At 43.2% G+C, this 24,505-nt stretch overlaps 1 protein-coding gene across 5 annotated transcripts in view; it reads left to right on the forward strand.

Annotated features, from left to right (window-relative positions):
- MYEF2 (myelin expression factor 2) overlaps positions 1-24,505 on the forward strand; it is a 222,122-nt gene that overhangs the window by 97,839 nt on the left and 99,778 nt on the right. For 4 of the 5 annotated variants that reach the window (XM_033920385.1, XM_033920386.1, XM_033920383.1 and 1 more), the window contains exons 10-12: positions 10,779-10,880; positions 11,053-11,103; positions 16,678-16,740. In XM_033920385.1, the coding sequence (XP_033776276.1) occupies positions 10,779-10,880; positions 11,053-11,103; positions 16,678-16,740 (216 nt within the window). The remainder of the gene's footprint in view (positions 1-10,778; positions 10,881-11,052; positions 11,104-16,677; positions 16,741-24,505) is intronic. The other variant, XM_033920384.1, reaches the window with a different exon arrangement.

Consider the following 24,505-nt stretch of genomic DNA (forward strand, 5'->3'; position numbering starts at 1 on the left):
TACTTTCTTTAGCTTCTCCAGACCAGTAGAGGTCCCCACCCTGTCTGTTATTGTTGTGTTGGGGCTGTTGCGCGGGCAGTTTTGTTTTTTTGCTGTGGGTTCTAATATTTTTCTAAGACCGGGGAGATGCGGCTGTGGCTCGGCTGGCTTAGCTGGCGAGCTGTGGGGACATTTTCCTTCTGGTATTTCTCCTCTGCATTTTCCAACAGCATTTGGGTATGTTAGTTGTTACTCCTGTTCGGAGTATTGCTTTTCTGTTTCCAGTTCTTAGTTCTGCTTGGCAATTCAACAGACTGATGAGAATAGAGAAGGGAATATATTATATAGTATTCCACAGTTTTGTTTTCAGTCTCCACCTTCTGGTCATGATTGGATATATACCCATTCGAAAAAATTAACCTCTACTGGTCTGAAGAAGCTAAAAGAAAGTAAATTAGCAGGTAAGAACCTAATTTCTCCTTCATAGAGCAAAATGAAATCCCCAGAGAAAAACAGATTGATCATACTGCAATAAATCCCCACCTCCCTCTTTGAGGTCCAGAATACAGGGGGGGGGGAGAGAAAATCCCTACACAGACCAAAACCAGAACACATAATCACCCTAAGAATCTATGTAGAGTTGACTATTCCACCAGTTAGCATTCATCACCCACCTTTAGATACCACAACGGAATCTCATAAAACAGCAAAAAGGAATGGATAGAATACTCTCCCCCAATCTATTCAAAATCTGACTGCAGTCTCTCGCAGATAAGGCTCCCAAATAGAAAATAATTTTTTCTCTTATAAGTTGATTTAATATCTTGGGCCTCCCAAACTACTAACTCTGAGATGTGTTCCCTCCATGATCAATAAGTTAGCGGTTGCGAAGTGGTCCAAAACTGCAATATTGTTTTATGCCCCAAGAGACTTAAGTTTTCTAACCCAAGATAGGGTACCCTGCCAATCCCAACAATAACAGTTCAGGGATGCAGGACACCACCTGCCCCAAAATCCTCCGCATATCCGTCTCCAAAAAAGGCTTACAACCGGACAGGTCCAAAAGACATGAATATAGGTAACCCCCTCCAGTGAGTACCTGGCACGTACATGCATATTTAAATAATCCATGTGATGTAACTGTGACGGAGTCATGTATGCCCTATGGAAAAATCTATATCTACATTCTTTTAGGTATGGCCCGCAAGCTGGCCCCCACATACCAATGGTTCAGAGGGATGCTCAAGTCTCACCATACTCCTCCCCTTCGACCCATCAGAGCCCACCACTACAGCAAAACTGGAAATAACCCTAGATGCAGTGGAAAAATGGATGGTAGACCACAAACTGAAACTAAACTCAGATAAAACAAAATTACTTCTGCTCGAAAAGGCCAAAACTCCCACCATTACAGAACTGAAAATTAAAAACACCAAATACCCAATACAGCCCGAACTCAAACTCCTAGGATTAACGATAGACAGATGTTGCACAATGCAGTCCCAAATCAATAAAACATCCCAGAAAGCTTTTTTAATTATGAGAAATCTACGTAAAATAAGAAAATTCTTCGACCCAGCACAATTCAGGCTAATTGTCCAGTCCCTAGTCTTAGGTCTACTGGACTATTGCAACTCCCTCTATCTACCTTGTCCTGCCAACATGATAAAACAACTTCAGACTATACAAAACACTGCCCTCAGACTGATCTACTCCCTGAGAAAATATGATCATATTACAACTGCCTTCCTAGACTCTCACTGGCTACCTATGCAAGCACGAATTCAATTCAAATTCTACTGTCTATTATTTAAAGCATTAAATGGCTCCGCCCCCCCTATCTAAACAACCGCCTAAACCAAATCCTCACCTCAAGACAAAGAAGAACTCTGAACCCTTTTGCCTTTCCTCAACTCAAGGGCACTCAGCGCAAAAAGATGTTTGATAACCTTCTGGCGACGCAAGCAGCAAAACTTAACCACTCCATCTCTAACCTGTTGACGGCAACGTGCGACTTCAAAACTTTTTGAAAAGAAATCAAAACCCTACTTTTCAAAAAATTTATCCAGATATCTTAACCCAACCCTTCCCCCTCCTCCTAGATAAATTCTCCCCCAAAACCTCCACTTACCGGTAAATAATCTCTTCCTCCCCAAAACACCAACCAAGTATTCAGATCCCTGAAATGTAACGTAATCTTATTTGTACTCTAACTGTAATCTATTTGTTATATCACACAGTAACGTACAGTCAATTTAATATCCAATTTGCAAGTTCTTCCAGAATTAATCCAGGTACCTCTCCTCCCTTGTAACCAAAAAAAACAAAAAACCCAAAACTGTTGTAACTTCACTGAAAATGTCCAGTTAGCTCTTTTGTAATCCGCCTTGAACTGCAAGGTATAAGCGGAATAGAAGTCCCTAATGTAATGTAATTTCCAATTCACTCTCAAAGAAGAATAATTAGTTTTTGGTCTAAGGGACACTAGAACCCTAATGATACCCGAGATTGAAGGGCGATCAGGAGAAACGGCCTCAAACACCCCCCCCCCGACACACCCCTTTTTGCCCTTAATTTAAAAACAAGTGTGTCATGGTCCAAGGAATGATGATAATGTTTGAGTTGGTGAAAGGCAAAGCAATATCCCACTCTGGAAAGGCCCGTCTAGAAAATTCAGCATAAGAAGGAAATGTATCTCCAGGGCCCAGCATGTGCTCTAGGAAAGAAATCCCCGAGGTCTCCCAGTGAAGAAAAGCAGTATTCTCCATCCCGGCAATGAATGCTAAGTTCCCTCAGATAGGCAGAAGATCCGAAACCCTTGAGTCACTCCCTAATTCAAGAACCAATGTTTGCCAAGCGCATCTCAGGGGTCGCACCACCCAGCTAGATCTAAGATGGGGCGGAAGAAGGCGGAGCCTGCAATAGAGAAGCATAGTGATAAGGAGCCCCCAAAAATTGTTCAAATGGCAAATGACCATAATACTACCTTCCTCTCAACCAGTTACAGATATATCTTAATATGCAGGCCTCATTATATGTTTTGATACTTGGCAGCTCCATTCCCCCCCCTCCCTCCTACTATCCATACAACTGAATCGGTGGAAGTTTTGTTTTTTTATTTGCCCAACAGAAGCATCTCAGCATTTTGTGTAGACTATAGAGGTCCCCCCTCAGTAATTTCAAAAGTTACAGAAGTTAAATAGCTCTAAGCCAAATAGATACTGGCACTGTCATCTCGAAGCTGGGACATTAGATCATTTGTTATTCTATTGTCCATTGATTCTTGCTTTTTGGAAATCAATTGTATGTTGGAAAATCCAGTGACGTATGATACTGTGATGTTTGGCATGTCAATGAGGGCTAAGAGCCAAATATCATCTAAGAATAACAGGCTTCTACTTATGACAGGGGTTGCCATACAACAGATTACGAGTAATTGGAAAAACTGGAAGAGATTTAATTAAAGTTTCTGGTGGAACTCTTTATGTCCCATTTATAAAATGGAAAGGACAATTGCCACACAGCAGGGGAATTTTAGAAAATTTCAAGAGATTTGGGAGCCATTAACAAAATATTGTAATGATTGACCATTATTTTTCCCCTTAAAAACGCACATCCAGGGTGGTTGGTGGGGGGGAGGTGTTTTTTTTGTTTGTTTGTTTGTTTTTTTAAAATTTGAATCTTAAATAAGGTATATAGGAATGGGGTTTCTGGTAGGTTTTCTTGAATTTAAAGAATGTTATCGATTAGAGGGAGGGGGATAAATTCTGATATGGATTTTAACAGAACATAAAGTGTTGTATCTGAGTTTAAAATGTTATAAATGCTGTTACACATATAAGTTTTTATTAAAAAAATGAGTAAAGAATTGGAAAAAAAAGAACAACTAATAGACTGTGTAGAAAAAATACTATTAGTTAAGATTAGATAGATGGTAAAGGTTAAGAATAAAATATACTTAATTACCTAATTACTGTTCGTCAGCTAATAATCTTGGGTAACTATTGTGAGAATAACCAAATTTTTAAACTTTTTAAAATTGATGTAATCTGGGAGTCCATTCCAAATTCCCACCAGTTTAAATGTAATAGATTTTATCCCAGGACAAGCAGGCAGGTATTCTCACATATGGGTGATGTCATCGACGGAGCCCGGATGCGGACGCCTCACAAGCAGACTTGCTTGAAGAAACTCGAAGTTTCAAGTTGCCCGCACCACACATGGCGCGAGTGCCTTCCCACCCAGTGCAGGGCACATCTCCTCAGTTCTCAGTTTTCCGCAGAGCTGAGAAGTCCGTCTTTGACTCTCTGCGTTTAACTTTGTTCCTTTGTGCCTTCTCTGAACCGCGGTTTGTATTTTTTTCCTCACAAATCGCTGTTATTTTTTTCCTTTCATTTTCAGTTTAAAAAAAAAATAAATTTTTTTTTCCTCTTCCGTCCGTTTCTCGGGACAGGCCGCTCGGCCGCAGCCCGAGGGCTTCGATCTTGTGGCAGCTATTTTTCCTTCTATATCCCGGCCTGCCACGGGCTTTAAGAAGTGTAGCAAGTGCCAGCGCGCGATCTCTCTTACGGACCCACACCGTCGCTGCCTTAAGTGCCTTGGGCCAAATCATCATCCTAGGTCGTGCCTGCCTTGCCAAACGCTTCAGCCTCGTGCTTTCAATCGTTGTATTTTGGTGGGCATGCTCTTTGAGATGGAATCTTCTACTGATCCCTTGACTTCAAAGGCGTCCTCGGCCTCGACTCCTACCAAGATTCCTCCTGCTCCTACTGCTTCCACCTCGAGCCTCATCAGACCTTCGTTGTTTGCAGCGGCTCTTTCTTCGACATCTGCTGTATCTTTCCCTGTTTCCTCAGGTCAGATAGCTCAGCAGTCAGTTCCACTGGTGGTGATTAAAGTGCCTAAGACTCCCAGGTCGAAGCACACTCACACTATCTCGAAGGAACCTCCAGCCAAAGCAGGTGGTCCGGTTTCAGACGCGGATCCATCCTTGCCGGCTTATTTTCAGACCATGTTAGAGAAGCAGTTTATTCAGTTCCTTACAAATATGGGGCTTGGGCATTCAGCAGACTCCCATGAGGTCAAGCTGCTTCCTTTGCCTCAGTCTGAGCTTACACACTCTTTGCAGGGAGCAGAGTCTCTGCGAGTGTCTGGTCTGGTATCCAAGCACGTGAAGCAAGGAGCAGATTCTTTGCGAGTTCCTCGGTAGGAATCCTCATACTATACAAGGAGCAGAGTCTTTGGGAGTGTATTGAGGTTCCTCCATTAAGCCTCTGGAGTTTCGATCTACAGCCTCCAGTCCTATCCATTGTTTGATAGCATCGGCTGCTTCCATCTCCGACGTGAAATCTCAATCCTCGAGATCTGATTCCAAGCACAGTTCTCACCGATGATCGAGGCATCCTTCCAGGCATAGTTCTTCTAAAGAATGACCTTCTTCAACTAAGCCTCGATCTACCCCAACTTCGACTAGACCACCAACTCCTCGTTCGAGGTTTCCAATGCCGGATTCGAGGATGTCCCGGTTTCGATTGTGTCGTCCAAGTCACCATGTTCTTTTGATGCCTTTTTTCCTGCCGAGGCTTCATCTTCGACTCAAGCTTCCTCGACGTCCTAGAGTCCTTCTCAAGGCAAAGCATTGGCGGATCAGCTATCTCTCTCATCTTTCCTTCGTTAGATGGCTGTGGACTTGGATCTTCAATTAGACACTGGCTCTAAATACCCTAAGGAGTATCTCGAAGTCATGCATCTCCCTCAACCTCCGGCAGAGTCACTTAAGCTTCCTCTTCATAAGCTTTTGAATCAGACTTTTGGTTGATGCCTGGGAACACCTTATACCATACCAGCTGTTCCAGGAAAGTTGGACTCTAGGTATAAAACTGTGCATCGCAAAGGTTTTGACAACTCACAGTTATCTAATCAATCCCTGCTTGTCGAGTCCTCCTTGAAGAGGTCACATCCTTCCAAGGTTTATGCCACCGTTCCTCCTGGCAGGGAAGGATAAACTATGGACAAGTTTGGACGTCACATCTATCAGAATGCTATGATGTCCTCTAAAGTCCTCAATTATAATTTCCATTTTATTACTTATTTTGAGTTCCTCATTTCTCTACTACCAAAGTTCTTGAATTATTTGGATACTCAGATGCACTTTGAATTTCAAGAAGTCCTTGCTTCTTTATCTCAACTACGTTTGCATCTCCTCCAGTCATCTTATGATGCCTTCGAGTTGTCTGCTCGAGCAGCTGCTTGCTCTGTAGCTATGCGTCGTCTTGCCTGGCTTCGTACCATTGACATGGACCCTAATCTTTAAGACCGCTTAGCTAATATTCCTTGTGAGGGCAATGACCTCATTAATGAATCTATTGAGGCAGCCACCAAGAAATTGTCTGAACATAAAAAATCCTTTGCGTCTATTGTCAGACCCAAGCCAAAGCCAGCTTCTGCTAAACCTATACGCCCTGCTCTTATCTATCAATGGCATTTTGCTCCGAAGCCGGCTCCTTATACTCACCCTCCTGTTAAGAAACAGCAGCCTCAGAAGCAACAAAAACCTCAGCCTTCTGCTGCACCTAAGGCTCCTCAGCCTTTTTGATTGCTTAAAACAGAGCATAACCTCCACCGTTCTGACTCTGCCTTCTTTTTCCCCTATAGGAGGTCGTCTCCATTTTTTTTGTTTGCCATCGATGGACGACAATTACATCTGACCTCTGGGTACTTACCATCATCAGGGAAGGATACTCTTCATTTCACTCAGGTTCCTCCAGACCTTCCTCCAAGAGAGTATCCTTCCAATCCTTCCCAGACCGCCCTTCTTCTTCAGGAAGCTCAAGCTCTGCTTTGTCTCCATGCCATCGAACCAGTCCCCTTGGAGCAGCAGAACAGGGGTTTTTACTCCTGTTACTTCCTTGTTCCAAAGAAGACGGGCAATCTGCAACCCATTTTGGATCTCAGGGCTCTCAACAAATTTCTAGTCAAAGAAAAATTTTGAATGTTGTCCCTGGCATCCCTTTATCCCCTTCTCGAGCAGAACGACTGGTTATGCTCTCTGGATCTCAAGGAGGCCTACACTCATATCCCCATTCATCCGGCCTCCCGTCAGTACCTCAGATTTCGGGTGGGGAATCTGCATTACCAATACAGAGTACTACCATTCGGCCTGGCCTGGCCTTGTCTCCCAGAGTATTCACCAAGTGCCTGGTAGTGGTAGCAGCAGCTCTAAGGAATCATGGTCTTCAGGTGTTTCCTTACCTCGACGACTGGCTCATCAAAGATTCCACGTCTCAAGGGGTTATTGTAGCGACCCAACAGACTACCTGGTTCCTACAAAGTTTGGGATTCGAGATCAATTTTCCCAAATCTCAGTTTCAACCCTCCTAGACTCTACAATTCATTGGAACTGTTCTGGACACTGTCCAACTCAGAGCATTCCTTCCACAGCAACATCTGGAAGCTCTACTTCAACTCTGTCATACAGTGTCTTCCCGATCTTCCATCTCAGCGAGACACATGATGGTACTCCTAGGTCACATGGCCTCCACAGTACACATGACTCCTTTTGCCAGACTTCACCTCAGAATTCCTCAGTGAACCCTGGCATCTCAATGGACGCAGGTTTGCGATCCACTTTCTCGACACATCACAGTCACTCGTTCTTTGAAGCAGTCTCTCCGTTGGTGGATGCTCTCTTCCAATCTTTCCAGAGTGTTGCTTTTTCAAACGCCCCCTCATCAGAAGGTCCTCACAACTGACTCTTCGACCTACGCTTGGGGCGCGCATCTCGATGGTCTCCGTACTCAAGGCCTCTGGACCAGTACGGATCGTCAGTGTCGTATCAATCTGTTGGAACTCAGAGCGATCCTCAGAGCTCTCCATGCTTTTCAACATCTGCTTCACGACAAAGTAGTCCTCATTCAGACGGACAACCAAGTCGCCATGTATTATGTCAACAAACAGGGAGGGGCAGGATCTGCCTCCCTTTGTCAAGAAGCTCTGAAGGTTTGGGACTGGGCAATCCATCACAACACCTTCCTCAAAGCTGTCTACAGAATTGCTTGGCGGACAACTTGAGTCGTCTACTGCAACCTCATGAATGGACACGCCATTCTTCGCCTCTTCATCACATTTTTTCACAGTGGGGAACGCCTCTGATAGGCCTCTTTGCAGCTCCCCACAACTACAAACTGCCTCAGTTTTGCTCCAGGATATACTCTCCTCATTGCCTCGAGGCAGATGCTTTTCTTCTGGAATGGAAGAATCTCTTCCTCTACACATTCCCTCCATTCCCTCTCATTCTCAAGACTCTGGTCAAGTTGAAGAATGATCATGCCACCATGATTCTAATCGCTCCTCGGTGGCCGAGACAACCTTGGTACTCCGTTCTACTTCAACTCAGCAGCAGGGAGCCATACCTTCTACCAGTTTTTCATTCTCTGCTTATACAGAGTCAAGGATCTCTGCTTCATCCCAACCTGCAGTCTCTACACCTGACAGGTTGGTATCTCTCAACATAACACCTCTTCAGTTTTCTCAATCTGTAAGAGACATTTTAGAGGCTTTTAGAAAGCTTACCACTAGACAATGCTATCACCATAAATGGACTAGATTTTCTACATGGTGTTTTTCTCATCATAAGGAGCCTCAGCATTCCTCCTTATCATCTTATTTGGACTATCTTTTATACTTATTCAATTCTGTCCTCAAGTCTACATCTATCTGAGTCCATCTCAGTGCAATTGCGGCTTTCCATCAGCCTATTGAAGGGAAACCCCTCTCTGCTCATCTGGTGGTTTCCAGATTCATGAAAGGACTTTTCAATGTCAAACCTCCTCTCAAACCCCCTCCTGTGGTTTGGGACCTCAATGTTGTCCTTACTCAACTAATGAAGCCTCCATTTGAACCAATTGATAAGGCTCATCTGAAGTATCTCACTTGGAAAGTGGTGTTTCTCATAGCCCTGACTTCTGCTCGACGAGTAAATCATGACAAATTGGTTCTTCGTACTCATCCTAAATTCCTCCCTAAAGTGGTCTCTGAATTTCATCTCAACCAAACCATTGTTCTTCCAGTGTTTTTTCCAAAGCCTCATTCTCATCCTGGAGAATCAGCTCTTCATACTTTGGATTGTAAACGTGCTTTGGCCTTCTACTTGGAACGTACCAAACCACACAGAACTGCTCATCAACTTTTTGTTTCCTTCGATCCAAATAAGTTGGGCCATCCTATTTCTAAACATACCATCTCCAACTGGATGGCGGCTTGTATCTGATTCTGCTATGCCCAGGCTGGATTACCCCTTCACAGTAAAGTCACAGCCCATAAAGTCAGAGCTATGGCAACTTCAGTAGCTTTCCTCAGATCTACACCTATTGAGGAAATTTGTAAGGCTGCCACTTGGTCCTCGGTTCATACCTTCACTTCTCACTATTGTCTGGATACTTTCTCCAGATGGGATGGACAGTTTAGCCAAACGGTATTACAAAATTTATTCTCCTAAATTGCCAACACTCCAACCATCCCATTCTGATTAGCTTGGAGGTCACCCATATGTGAGAATACCTGCCTGCTTGTCCTGGGATAAAGCACAGTTACTTACCGTAACAGGTGTTATCCAGGGACAGCAGGCAGCTATTCTCACAACCCACCCACCTCCCCTGGTTGGCTTTCTCTGCTAGCTATCTGAACTGAGGAGACGTGCTCTGGTCTGGGCGGGAAGGCACTTGCGCATGCGCGGTGCGGGCGAGTCGAAACTTCGAGTTTCTTCAAGCAAGTCTGCTTGTGAGGCGTCCGCATCCAGGCTCCGTCGATGATGTCACCCATATGTGAGAATAGCTGCCTGCTGTCCCTGGATAACACCTGTTACGGTAAGTAACTGTGCTTACTCAGCTTCCCAGTGCATTTAAATCCTTTTGAAGAAGGAAATCCTAATTTATAAATTGTTGTAATTCTTGAGTAACAAGATTTAAAAGAATTCCAACTAAGAGGGATCAAATATTCCTTAAAGAAATTAAAAACACGTGCACACTTGAACTGTATCCTATGATGGAGCGGAAGCCAATGGAGTTTTCTCAACAGTGGAGATACGTGATCATACTTTCTCTTTCCAAAAATAAGTTATTCTGTATCAACTGGAGACGATCTAAATTTCCCTGTTTAATACCCAAATAAACAGAGTTGCAATAGTCCAACTGAGCAAGCACAGTGGACTGTACCATTAGTAAGTATTGATCCTGATAAAATAGTGACCTAACTTTCCTCAACATACACAGACTGAAAAAAAAAATTTCTTTGGCAAAGAATCTATTTAGTCACCAAAAGTAAGAGAAGAATCCAGAATAATACCCAATACTCTAGAAGTAAAATCAAGTTGTTCAGTGCACAGGGAGTGTTTCTAATCTAGGTCTAATCCAAAGCAATTTAATTTTTGAGGGATTCATCTGAAATTTCTGTTGAAGGTCCATTTCAAGTCCATTGGACTACTAAAACTAATTTTTTCCTAGAAATGCAATACCCCAGCTTATGCTTGTAGGACCACTTGGCAATTGTTTTATAATAGGCAGCATTGCGGGAAAAGCTTTAATTTGGTATCTTCTAGCAGTAACAGAAAAGCATTAAAATGTTGGATAGCTTGCATTGTACTGTCAAAAGAAGATTAGCTAGGATCTGCCAGATTGGAGATAACCATGCTCTGCTTCAAATGAGTCATTTTCAGCACTTTGTATCGGTGGTTTGTTTCATTTTGATATTAAGTAACATGTCAAATTATGCTGACTCCCAGTATCAATTTGTTTTTATTTAAGGTGGACTTGGTGGTGTTGGAATGGGACTTGGACCAGGTGGACATCCCATTAGTGCAACTCAGTTGAGCATGGGAAGTGGAATGGGAAGCATGGGTTCAGGAGGTAAATTCATCATTTTTCAACTTTGTGTGGTTTCATAATGATTGGTATGATTCAGGTATTTTTCTACATAAAAAATCAACTGACATAGTAAAGTGAAACATAAATTATAGTAAGGTGAATTATAATTGTGGGTTTTTTTTGTTTTTTTTTAATGATCATGTTCTCTTTTAAGGTATGGGAATGGATGGTCCAGGCTTTGGAGGAATGAATAGAATGGGAGGAGGTAAGCTTTTCTAGGCATGTTTTGTTAAAATACAGCAGTATCTGTGGAAGGTATATGTGTTTGTGTATTTAGCCACGTACCACATGTTAATCAGGACTAGTTACTAAGGAGCTATTTGAGCGTGCTGTTCTCAGTCTCTGCTTTGACTCCCTTTTATCTCGACAAACTCTTGATCCTAGGCTTTCACCCCCTATGTCACAGAGACTGCCCTTAACCAAAGTCTGCAATGACCTGTTCTTGGCCAGATTTAAGGGCCTTTACTCTGTCCTCATCCTTCTTGAACTGCCTGCTGCTTTTGATACTATTAATTACTGCTTCTTTAGTATCTCTCCAAACCGGTACAGTTCACCGATGGGTAATAGCTCACCATGAGCAGCAGATGGAGACTGAGACAAAACTTTGGCTGTAATACTAATAGCTGTGCTTCCCTCTAGTCCAGGGGTCTCAAAGTCCCTCCTCGAGGGCTGCATTCCAGTCAGGTTTTCAGGATTTCCCCAATGAATATGCATGAGATCTATGTGTATGCACTGCTTTCAGTGCATATTCATTGGGGAAATCCTAAAAACCCGACTGGTTTGCGGCCCTCAAGGAGGGACTTTGAGATCCCTGCTCTAGTCTAAACAGTCTGTTCTCAGTCTTAGCAGGTATGGTAAGCTGTGCCAGTCTTCCCTGAAAATAATGTAGGCCTGTTGGAAGTTGTTTAGTGGCCTTCTTGTCCCTGTTTGGTGCCGGATTGAACTTTGTGTGAGACACTTTAGAGCAGTGGTCTCAAACACGCGGCCCGGGGGCCACATGCGGCCCGCCAGGTACTATTTTGAGGCCCTCAGTATGTCTATCATAATCACAAAAGTAAAATAAAACAGTTTCTTGATCACATGTCTCTTTAGCTATAAATGACAATATTATTATTAAGATTTAGCCAAAAGGAAAGATTTATAAACTATAAAGAGTTTTTTACCTCATGCAAAATTGTCAATTCTTTAATAACACTTAGGTGGCTGAGTCCTTCCCCTCATTCCCCCACTTCCCCTTAATTTTTTTGTTAGTGGTGCCTCAGCTATACGCCTCTGCCTTTGGGCATTGACTACAGCTTAGAGAGTCTATGGGGTCTGCGAGTTTAAATTGTTATTAAAAAAATAATAATAATGCCAGTTTGTAGGGAAGTTTTAATTTGTGCTTCCCTTCCTACCAGGTTTTTTGTATTTGAGGCCTTTTGTGTGGTGGTTTGCAGTGAGCACTTCTCGGCCGAAGAAATGGCTATGTCTGCTCCCACTGAGGCCTCACTGATGCCGGCGTTTGCATTTTTGTTTGCAGCTGTTCAAGGGGGAAAGCTCTGCTGGGTTGACCTTTCATGCAGCTGTGCTGGCCAGTAAAGGGGGTGCCCCGGCAGCCACGAAGGGGGGATGTCTGGGATTCCCTTACCACCACAGGCACTGGGGATTTCCCCGCTGTGAAGTCAGGCCTTTCTGGAGATTCACTTAGCATGGCTTTGTGTTCTCAAGCCTCTTCTAAGAACATAAGAATTGCTGCTGCTGGGTCAGACCAGTGGTCCATCGTGCCCAGCAGTCCACTCATGCGGCGGCTCTTAGGTCAAAGACCAGTGCCCTAACTGAGACTAGCGTTACCTGGTTCAGCAGGAACTTGTCTAACTTTGACTTAAATCCCTGAAGGGTGCTTTCCCCTATAACAGCATTCCAGTTTTCTACCACTCTCTGGGTGAAGAAGAACTTCCTTACGTTTGTACGGAATCTATACCCTTTTAAGTTTAGAGAGTACCCTCTTGTTGTCTCTATCTTGGAGAGGGTCTTTATCTACTAAGTATATTCTCTTCATTATCTTGAATGTTTCGATCATGTCCCCTCTCAATCTCCTCTGTTCGTAGGAGAAGAAGCCCAGTTTCTCTAATCTTTCACTGTACAGCAGCTCCTCCAAACCCTTAACCATCTTAGTCGCTCTTCTCTGGACCCTTTCGAGTAGTACTGTGCCCTTGGCAACCTCGGGAACACTACTTCCTACCTGTTCCCAGCATAAAGGGGGGATTTACAAGAAAGAAGATTAGCAGAGGTAAGAACCTAATCAGAAACAAAAAAAACTCATTTAAGGAGTGGAAAAGATAAAAAACGGACGAAAACTGGAATAAGCACAAACAACATCAACGCAGGTGCCATAAGGCAGTAAAAGGAGCCAAAAGAGACTATGAGGAAAAAAAAGCCAAGGAAGCGAAAAACCTCAAGCCGTTCTTTCGATATATTAAAGGGAAACGACCCGCGAACGAAGCGGTGGGACCGTTGGATGATCAAGGAATAAAGGGAGCACTAAAGGAGGACAAAGCAATAGCCGGCAGACTGAACACGTTTTTTTTGCGTCTGTACGTCAACTCAACTTGTACTCCACTAATCTTTTGTAAACCGCATAGAACTTAACGGTATTTCGGTATATAAACTGTTATTATTATTATTATTATTTACTGAAGAGATTCTACACAGCATACCGGAACCAATCAGGCTATATGCTGGAAGTGAAAACGGGAAACTGACAGGGTTAACAGTCAGTTTAGAAGAGGTATACAGGCAGATTGATAGGCTTAAAAGCGATAAATCCCCAGGACTGGATGGCATCCATCCAAGAGTCATCAAGGAACTGAAAGGGACCATAGCTGAACTGCTTTAACTAATAGCCAATCTGTCGATCAAATAGGGAAAGATTCCGGAGGACTGAAAGATGGTAAATGTTAAGTCGATCTCAAAAAAGGTTTGAAGGGAGACCCGGGAAACTACAGACTGGTAAGTCTGACCTTGGTACCGATAAAGATGGTAGAGGCGCTGATAAAGGACTGCATCATTGATCACCTTGACGGCATGGTCTGATGAAGACCAGCCAGCACGGTTTCAGCAAGGGCAGATCTTGTTTAACAAACTTGCTACACTTGTTCGAGGGAGTAAATAGGCAGATAAACAATGGCAACCCGGTCGACATTGTATATCTGGACTTTCAGAAGGCGTTTGACAAGGTTCCGCATGAACGACTACTTCGTAAAATTGTGAGCCATGGAATCGAGGGTGAAATACTCACATGGATTACAAACTGGCTGGATCATAGAAAACAGAGTGGGGGTAAATGGACAATACTCGGACTGGAAGAGCGTCATTAGTGGGGTGCCGCAGGGCTCGGTGCTTGGACCCGTGCTCTTCAACATCTTCATAAATGATCTGGACATAGGTACGACGAGCGAGGTGATTAAATTTGCAGACGATACAAAGCTGTTCAGAGTAGTGAAGATGCAGGGGTATTGCGAAGATTTGCAACGTGACATAATCAGGCTCGAGGAATGGGCATCGACATGGCAGATGAGATTCAATGTGGATAAATGCAAAGTGATGCATGTCGGTAACAAAAATCTCATGCTCAGGGAGTTGTGTGATGTCTTGGCGGAACCGCTATCTGCGCTCTTCAATCTCTCCCTTAGTCCCGTTGGACTGGAAGACGGCTAACGTCATTCCACTCCACAAGAAAGGCTCCAAGATGGAGACAGCAAACTACAGACCGGTGAGTCTCACATCAATAGTGTGCAAACTAATGGAAACTCTAATCAAACGCCAATTGGATACGATCCTGAACGAGGAGAATCTACGGGATCCCCGTCAACATGGATTTACTAAGCGGAGATCCTGCCAATCTAACCTGATCAGCTTCTTTGACTGGGTGACGAGGAAGCTGGATGTTGGGGAGTCCCTGGACATCGTATACCTGGACTTCAGTAAAGTGTTTGATAGCGTACCACACCGCAGGTTGCTGAGCAAGATGAGTTCTATAGGATTGGGCGACACATTGACGAAATGGGTTGGGAATTAGCTTGGAGGTAGGAGTGGTGAACGGCACCCCCTCCGAAATGACGGAGGTAATCAGTGGAGTGCAGCAGGGCTCGGTCCTGGGCCCGATCCTATTCAACATCTTTATAAGAGACTTGGCAGAAGGGCTGCGAGGTAAAATAACATTATTCGCTGATGACGCCAAACTAAGCAATGTAGTGGGCAAAAGCACAACAGACATAAATTCAATGTCCGACAACATGATGCACGACCTACTCCTACTGGAGCGCTGGTCTAGATCCTGGCAACTCAGCTTCAATGCCAAAAAATGCAAAGTCATGCACCTGGGCAGCCAAAATTCATGCAAGACTTACACCCTTAATGGCGAGATCCTAACAAGAACTGCAGCAGAACAAGACTTAGGGATGATCGTCAGTGAGAATATGAAGACTGCCAATCAAGTGGAGCAAGCTTCATCCAAGGCAAGGCAAATCATAGGTTGCATACACAGGAGTTTTGTCAGCCGTAAGCCTGAAGTCATTATGCCATTGTATAGATCCATGGTGAGGCCCCACCTGGAATACTTTGTGCAATTCTGGAGGCCGCATTACCGTAAGGATGTGCTGAGACTGGAGTCGGTCCAGAGAATGGCCACCCGGATGGTTTCGGGACTCAAGGATCTCCCGTACGAGGAACGGCTGGATAAGTTGCAGCTGTACTCACTCGAGAAACGCAGAGAGAGGGGTGACATGATCGAGACATTCAAGTATCTCATGGGCCGCATCGAGGTGGAAGAAGATATCTTCTTTTTCAAGGGTCCTGCGGCAACAAGGGGGCATCCGTGGAAAATCAGGGGCGGGAAACTACACGGGGACACCAGGAAATTCTTTTTCACTGAAAGGGTGGTTGATCGCTGGAATAGTCTTCCACTTCAGGTTATTGAGGCCAGCAGCGTGCCTGATTTTAAGGCCAAATGGGTTAGACACGTGGGATCTATTCAGAGAAAGGTAGGGGAGGGTCATTGGGGTGGGCAGACTAGATGGGCCGTGGCCTTTATCTGCCGTCTATTTCTATGTTTCTATGAATACAGGATGTCCGGGACGGTACTTGGAGAGATCTCCCAGGAAAGGGACTTGAGAGTTCTGATCGACAAGTCGATGAAGCTGTTCATGCAATGTGCAGCGGCAGCAAAAGGCGAACAGAATGCTAGGAATGAAAAAGAAGGGGATCACGAATAGGTCGGAGAAGGTTATCATGCCGCTGTACCGGGCCATGGTATGCCCTCACCTGGAGTACTGCGTTCAGCACTGGTCGCCATACATGAAGAAGGACACGGTGCTACTCAAAAAGGTCCAGAGAAGAGCGTCTAAGATGGTTAAGGGGTTGGAGGAGCTGCCGTACAGAGAAAGATTAGAGAAACTGGGTCTCTTCTCCCTTGAACAGAGGAGATTGAGAGGGGACATGATCGAAACATTCAAGGTACTCAAGGGGATAGACTTGGTAGATAAGGACAGGTTGTTCACCCTTCAAGAGCTTCCTACAAGAGAACTTGCAAGATGGGATTGACTACCTGAGTGTTCCGTTATAGAGTGAGGGAGTTTACAAGAGAAGATTACCAAGGTAAGAACCTAATCTTTCCTTTGCAGTGCCTTTAGCATACAGTTTTAACTTGCTCTGTATTTTTCTTTTTGTATAATTGTTAAATGTGCTTTATTTTGATGCAGTCTTCAGTAAGCATTTTTCTGATTATTCTTTTATTTTGAAGCAGGTGGATTTGGTGCAATGGAAGGAATGAATATGGGCTTTGGTGGAATCAACAGAATGGCAGGTAAATGCAAGCAGTTTGTTTCAGTGGCTTTTTACACAGATATTTCTTTCTCATGATAATGTATTCCACAATTCTTCGAGGAGTGAGCAATATGTGACTTTAAAGGAAGTTTGTAAATTGTCATGAGAGGATGCATGGTAGGTTATTTGGTAACTGGGCTGTTGAGTTCATTCTTTAAAATGGGACTCTGAGGCTTATTCAGGTTGAACATCCACTACTAAGCTCTACAATCGTTTTTCATATGGATCCTATTCTTGTTCCATGCTTTCTTGAATTCAGATAGTCTTTATCTCCAAAACATCTAAAGAAAGTCCATTCCATATGTCTACCACACTTACAGTACATAAATAGTTCATTAGAGTACTCCTGAGACTGTCTCCTTTTCAACCTTCATCCTTTTTCTCTTCATTCAGTATCTTCTTTTCACAGCAGGCAGGCCTCTCAATTGAATTTATTCCATGGAAGTATTTTAAATATATCCTATCTCCCTCCGCCACCAATCTCCTGAGTATACATAAAGGTCTTTCTGTTGCATCCATTCCGGATTCCATACGCTAGGTGTTCAAACCCAACCCGTAGTTCGGGTGTTGCGGAAATCCACATGTTTTCTGAACACATGCTCCACCCCTTCAGCTTTTCTCGCCCCCAACCGCATGGCAGATGATCTGTAGGGGGGGAGGTTGTTGTTGGTCTCTGGCTGGCTAGCACTCCGAAGATCTTCAATTCTGTGCATTTGGAGCGGTTTCTGAGGCAAAATGTCCTTTTTCTCCACTTGCCTAGAAATCCATTGATAAACGATTATATCGAATTTTTTTTTTTTTCCCAAATCTTTATTCATTTTAATACATACATCAAGTGTAAATTAAATACAAACTATCATAATACATTATCACTTGAAAATTCCATCACAATGTGTATCTAAAAGCTTTATATCCCAACGAATCACAACAGACAGAAACACAAACTACCAGACCTATACCTACCATACCAACACACAAATAAGAAGAAGACCGACAAACCCCTACAAGACCAAAACAGAACCTCACCAAAGATCACTCATCTACCCGAAAACAACTCATAGCGCTCCAACAAACTACACCAATCTCACATGTATATACTTAAACATAAGAGCCATAGGCTCCAAGACAGAGCACATAAAAGACTGGATAGAAAGGGAAAATCTAGACTGCCTCTTCCTCACAGAAACCTGGCTTACTTCGGAATCAGACCCCAGAAAAATGGAAGTCTGCCCAAAGGGATACAAAATGATAGTAGTATGCGGAGAAAATAAGAGGAGGAAGAATTGCCATCATAGCCAGAAACACATTAGACCTAAAAATAAAAAACAAAATTACTATCCCATACATGGATTTACTAGCGTGTCAAATCTCAAGCACTTCACTCAAAGGTACCCTAAACTGCATGCTCTGCTACATAACACCAGGAAACTGGAACATAGCAAAACCAAAGTTCGAAGAATTTATATACCGAAACTCATTAACGACAACTTGTAACTTAATCCTAGGATATCTAAACCTCTACCTCAAAAACCAAGCCTCCAAACAAGTAGAAATCTTACTATCTTACGTCGAGGCCCTAACATAAAAGATATTAGACCCTCAAGCCACACATGAAAAAGGTCACCAATTTGACATTGCAGCTTACATGTCCCAACAACCCACACAACCAGAGATTCACACATCAAATGGAAACCGGTACCGTTCCTTCTGGTCAGATCACTATACATACTCCTTTAATATCAACTGGACCAAAAACAATAGCAAACCAATCACACAAAAAATAACCTACAACTTACGTAAGCACATTGACCCCCCCACCAAATTCTGGACAAAAACAGACGCCATAATCCAAGACTATAACCCCAAAAACTTAATCCCACAATGGAGCCATCTAAGTACAGCAACCCTAGATGAGCTAGCCCCAGAACAAACCAAAACCAGAATCTATAGAAAATCTGACAAATGGTTCGACAATGAACTACTCCTACTAAAAAGACAATGCAGACAACTAGAAAGAAAATGGAGGAAAAGCAGTCAAGACTCCACAAAAACAGCATGGAGAAAACTGAAACAAAAATACAAACAAAAACTAAAAGAAAAATATACTACACAAAGCAAATAGAAGAAGAATCCCAAGACACAAAGAAATTATTCCAACTACTAAAAGAACTCGGACACTAAACCCTACCTGACAAGTAACAACTCCCCCACACCCACAGCCACCCTCTTAGCAACATTCTTCAAAGACAAAATCGCAACTATCGGACCCACTTTCAATGGAACACCTATGCACCTAGAAGAGATCACGACACCCCCCACAGAGAACGAAGCAGTTGCAGCGGCAGAACATGGTCCCACTTCTCACCCATACAATGGTCAGATCTCAAGAAACTCTACAATAAATACAGCCACACAGCCTGTGACCTCAACCACTGCCCCCCATACCTATTGAAAACCTTCAGTACACTATTTCGCATCCTGCTCTTGCAATGGATGCAAACTTTACTCACTGATGGCCTTTTCCCACAAGACCTCAGCGAAATCATCATCACTCCGATCCTAAAAGATCCCATAGACCAGGGATCTCAAAGTCCCTCCTCGAGGGCCGCAATCCAGTCGGGTTTTCAGGATTTCCCCAATGAATATGCATTGAAAGCAGTGCATGCACATAGATCTCATGCATATTCATTGGGGAAATCTTGAAAACCCGACTGGATTGCAGCCCTCAAGGAGGGACTTTGAGACCCTTCCATAGACCAACCATCCAACTACAGACCGATAGCCTCAATTCCACTGTATGTCAAGCTAATGGAAGACCTCGTAGCCAAACTCCTAAACATATACCTAGAAAACCACAACTTAATCCACCCAACACAGTCTGGCTTCAGAATCAACCACAGCACCGAGACCCTACTAGGTTCACTCATGAACACTGCTAGACAAAACCTCAGCACAGGCAAAAAAATGCTGATTATCCAACTAGATCTCTCTGCAGCCTTTGAACTGGTAGACCATGACATTCTTCTACAAATACTAGACTCAATAGGATTTGGTGGTAAGGTACTATAATGGTTTAAAGGTTTCCTTCAATCCAGAACTTAGAGTTAAAACAAACAAAGAAAAATCCGAACCATGGCCAACCAATGCAGAGTAACCCAGGGATCACCTCTATTTCCCACACTCTTCAACCTATGCATTGCCTCCCTTGGCTCCTGCCTAGACAAACAAGGCCTGACCTCCTACAGCTATGCAGATGACATCACCATTCTCCTTCCTTTCGATCAGCACCCTCCATGGCAGATACAATACAAAGAACACTTAAAACAGTAGCAACATGGATGAAAGACCACAAACTAAAACTAAATCCTGACAAAACAAACTTTATCCTACTTGAAAATAACAAAATCCCCAACCATAATAAACCTAGTCATGAACTCTATAACATACCATATTCAACCCACTTAAAAACTCCTGGGAGTGCTGATAGACAGAGGCTGTACAATGCAGCCACAAATCAACAAAACAAAACAAAAAAACCTCATTCGCAGTCATGAGAAACCTAAGGCAAATTTGAAAATTTTTCAACAGAAAACAATACCAACTCGTAGTACAATCCTTAATCCTAGGTCTAATAGACTACTGCAACATATTATATCTCCCCTGCCCAGCAACCATGATAAAACAACTACAAACAATACAAAACACAGCCCTAAGACTTATCTACTTGCTGAAGAAATTCGACCACATCACAGAGGCATACCACGACTCTCACTGGCTCCCAATACAAGCGAGAGTACTCTTCAAATTCTACTGCCTACTATTTAAAGCCATAAATGGAAACAGTCCAACCCATTGGAGCAATCGACTAATTCAATCCACCTCAACCAGACACAGGAGAACCCACACACCATTCACACTCCCTCCAACCAAAAAGTCAAACGAAAAAAACTATATGACAACCTCATAGCCACTCAAGCTGCAACCCTGGACCACCAAATCTACAATCTATTGACCACGACCACAGACTGCAAAACCTTAACCCCCCCCCCTTCTATTCAATAAACACATAAATCCGATCTAACAGTCAGAACTGTCCCAAGCATCACCTGCTACACTCTCTAATCATTAGCAACTTAAAAAATGTACAAACTACTCCTTATATACATCTAATATCTGAATGTACTTCAAACGACCGTATATACCGCAAGGTAATGGCGGAATAGAAATCACTAATGTAATTCCATGCTTCTTTGCAATATCAAGTCCTGGTCTGATGTAGATGTTGAATAGAAGTGGGGATAAAAGCACACCTTGGGGTAATCCATATTTTGCAGTTCTCAGTTTAAAGTACCGAGTTTGCAAGGGCGTGTAATTGTCTTTTGGTCCAAGAAGGATGAGAACCAGGAAAGTGCTGTATTCTTGATCCAAATCTCAGATAGTCTAATAGTAGGATCTAAATGATCAAGCGTGTCAAAGGCTGCACTCAAGTCCAGTTGGATGAGAAGTACATCCTGACCTTTGTCCATGTAGCTCCAGCAGTCATCCATTAAATCTAGGAGTACTGTTTCGGTGCTGTGATAGCGCTTGAATTCATATTGGTGGGTGGAGAAGGCATTCTGGTTCTTGATGAATGTAGTTATTTGGTTGAGTACTGTGTTTTTCTAGGAGCTTTGATGCGAAAAGTTGCTTGGTGTGTCTGGATCTAGGGAGGGTTTCTTCAGCAATGGTTTGATCACTGCAGCTTTCCAGGGTGTTGGAACTTCCCCTTTATGCAATAAGGCATTGTTTAAGGGAAGGATTGATTTGAGGAAAGGACCTTTCACTGTATATAAAAGGGAGTGGGAGCATGGGTCATGAGCTGAGGTGGTAGGGTGAATTTCCAAATTTTGAGTTCTGCCGATGAGATTTCATTGAAGAGGTTGAGGGATGTTGACTGGTTTTGTTGGACTGGCGCAAAATTCAGTGAGGAACTGCAAGAAGATACGGATAGATTGAGGTTGTTTTCTTTCTAGCTTCCCTTGGAAGAAGGAGGTGAAGGACTCCTATGAACTGATTGTTAGTGGGACATTGGGCTGATGAAAAGAAGTTCCTGGTTAAAGAGAAGATGCCCCTGAATCGGTTGGAAATTTCAAGATTAGTTGGGTGTAGTATTTTTCTTTAGCTCTTGCTTGTTTGTAGGTGTTTGACTGTGTTTTCCGGGTCAGAAGTTAGTTTGGTTTTGCACCAGGTTCTTTCTGCTTTTTGTGTGTTACTCTTCAGTATCTTTAATTTGTGATTGAACCAAGGAGATGAGGAATTGTTAGGGCGTATTCTGTGTCGCTTAGTTGATGCTAAGTTTTCATAGAGTTCATGGATTCCTGACTTCCAGGTGTCTGTCAAGGCCGATGAGGGTTGTTGGGATTGTTTTGTAAGATTAATTAGGCCTGCTTCAAAAGTAGGGAGATTTACTGTAGAGGGGTCTAAGATAGGTTTGGAGATGCTAGAGAGTTGGGGAAATGACTTTCTTCAGGGATATAGTGCTAATGGAGGTGAGATTGTGGTCAGGCCAAGGTATTGGTATGATGGATTCATTGTGGTGGACATTAGTAGGAAAGTTGTTCATTACAAAGATGAGATCCAGGATGTTACTAGTAATGGGTTGGCAGATTGACAATCTGAGTGAAGCCAAAGTCAGACAGGGTGTTGATAAAATCTAGAGCTTGGCCCGAAAGGATTGGGAAGTCAGGAAGGTTGAAGTCTCCTAGTATCCATATGCGCTGATGAGAAATGATCAGTTTCCCTATAAGGGCCAATATGCTTTCTAGAGTACTCATCGGGGACTATGAGGCTCTGTTGTTGAGGACAAAAGTGCTCTTTTTGGCTTGGCTGTCAGTGAAGGTCAGGCATTCTAGGCCTTCAAAGGTGGATTGGTCTATGATTCGAAGATGTAGCTTTGCTTTGCTGGCTGCAGCTCCTCCTTTTTTGCCTATATGTGATGATACGAAGGCTTGGTAGTTGTTGTGGCAGAGTTGTCCCAGTTGTACTCTATTGTCTGTCAGCCAGGTTTCAGTGATGAGAAGTATATCATAGTTGTTTTTGGATATGAGGTTAGAATGTGAGGGATTTTGTTGTTTACTGATCAGACATTGATTAGACATGCATTTAGTGGAGCTTCTTGGCTTTTCTCGCAATATTGTGGGATCGGAGTGAGGAATTGGTGACTAGAGATTGAGTTTTGTCTGTGTTGAGGTCTAAGGTAAAAACGAGTTTGTTCAATCAATTTGTAAACTAAGAATTTTTATAGCTCTGCTAATTCAACCAGTAACCTTAAGAACTATATAGCTTTCCACTTCATCCATTATGTAAAATTGTATTGATGACTTTGAATTGTAACCTCTTCGCTGATTGTCCAGCGCTTCTTGTTGTAAACCACCTCGAACTATCATGGCTTTGGTGATATATAAGAATAAAATTATTATCTCCCTTGGCCGGTGATTACTGGAATTGCCGATGTTTGGCTTGTAAGGCACATTTTGAGTTGACGTCTAGGTGATCAGGTTAGGGTGGGTGGAGGTAATCTGGAGGAATCTGAAGGCAAAGTGATTTCTTGGTCAGGAGGAATATTGTGTAAGATGCCCTAAGAGGTAAGTAAGTTGGGTGTCTAGAAAGAATTGTACAGGGAAGGGAAATGGGCTTTGTAGGACTTAAACTTGCAGTACATGTTTCCTCCGTGGCCCATAACTGGCCGTGATCCACCTCATATCTCTGCATACAGGATCAGTGGTCCTTGTGGTACCAGATTGGACCAGGCGCCTGTGGTTTACAGATCTCATTCATCTACAAAAGGAACAAAGTCTTGGACTCCTTGTGCATCCAGCCTTGCTCTTGCAGGAACAGATTGCCCTAGAAGATCTGGTTGCTTTGATCTTACAGCATGATTCTTGAGTGTGAAGCGCTAGTCCACAAATGGTACTCAGAAGTAGTCATTGCTACTCTGCTTAAAGCCAAAAAGCTGACAACGATTTATGTGCAGGGGAGACATTACAGCTCTGGTGCTGCAAGGAACAGAGCCAGGCAATGGCCCATCTAATCCATACAGGCATTCATTCAGGAGGGCTTTGACAAGAGAATGGTGGTGGCATCATTTAGAATTCAAGTAGCAAGCCTCTCCTGTTTCTGGGGCCAAGAGAAGAATGCTTCGTTAGTGGCCCATTCGGACATAGGTTCATGAAGGGTGCTTTGAGACTATGGCCTCTGATTTGAACACTGTTTCCATCCTGGAATCTTAATGTGTTCTTACAAGGACTCAGCAGAGCCCCCTTTGAACCCTTAAATGAAGCTTCCCTCATGGATCTGACAGTTAAAGCAATCTTGGTGGCGATTACTTCAGCCAGGAGAGTCTAAGAATTACAGACCCTGTTGTATAGAGTGCCATTTTTCCGGAGCAGGAGTGACTTTGTTAGGTTTCCTTCTTTTTACTGAAGGTTGTTTAGGCATTCCATATCAACTAAGAAGTTAGACTGCTAGCATTTCACCCCATAGGGTCCAAGGAAAAGGTCAAGGCCTTAAAGGTTTTGGTCGACAGAAGAGTGCTATTACATTATCTGGAAGTAACCAATGTGTATCATCCTTTCAAGTTAACCAATCAGACGAGGCAGACCCGTCTTCAAGGCTGCCATTTCTAGATGGATTTGTAGAGCTATATCCTCTGTCTATATTGGTTGTAGTAAGCAACTGCCTGTCTACTTGAAAGTTCATTTGACAAG

This window comes from Geotrypetes seraphini, chromosome 14 (genome assembly GCF_902459505.1).
Source record: "Geotrypetes seraphini chromosome 14, aGeoSer1.1, whole genome shotgun sequence".
Classification (NCBI taxonomy): domain Eukaryota; kingdom Metazoa; phylum Chordata; class Amphibia; order Gymnophiona; family Dermophiidae; genus Geotrypetes; species Geotrypetes seraphini.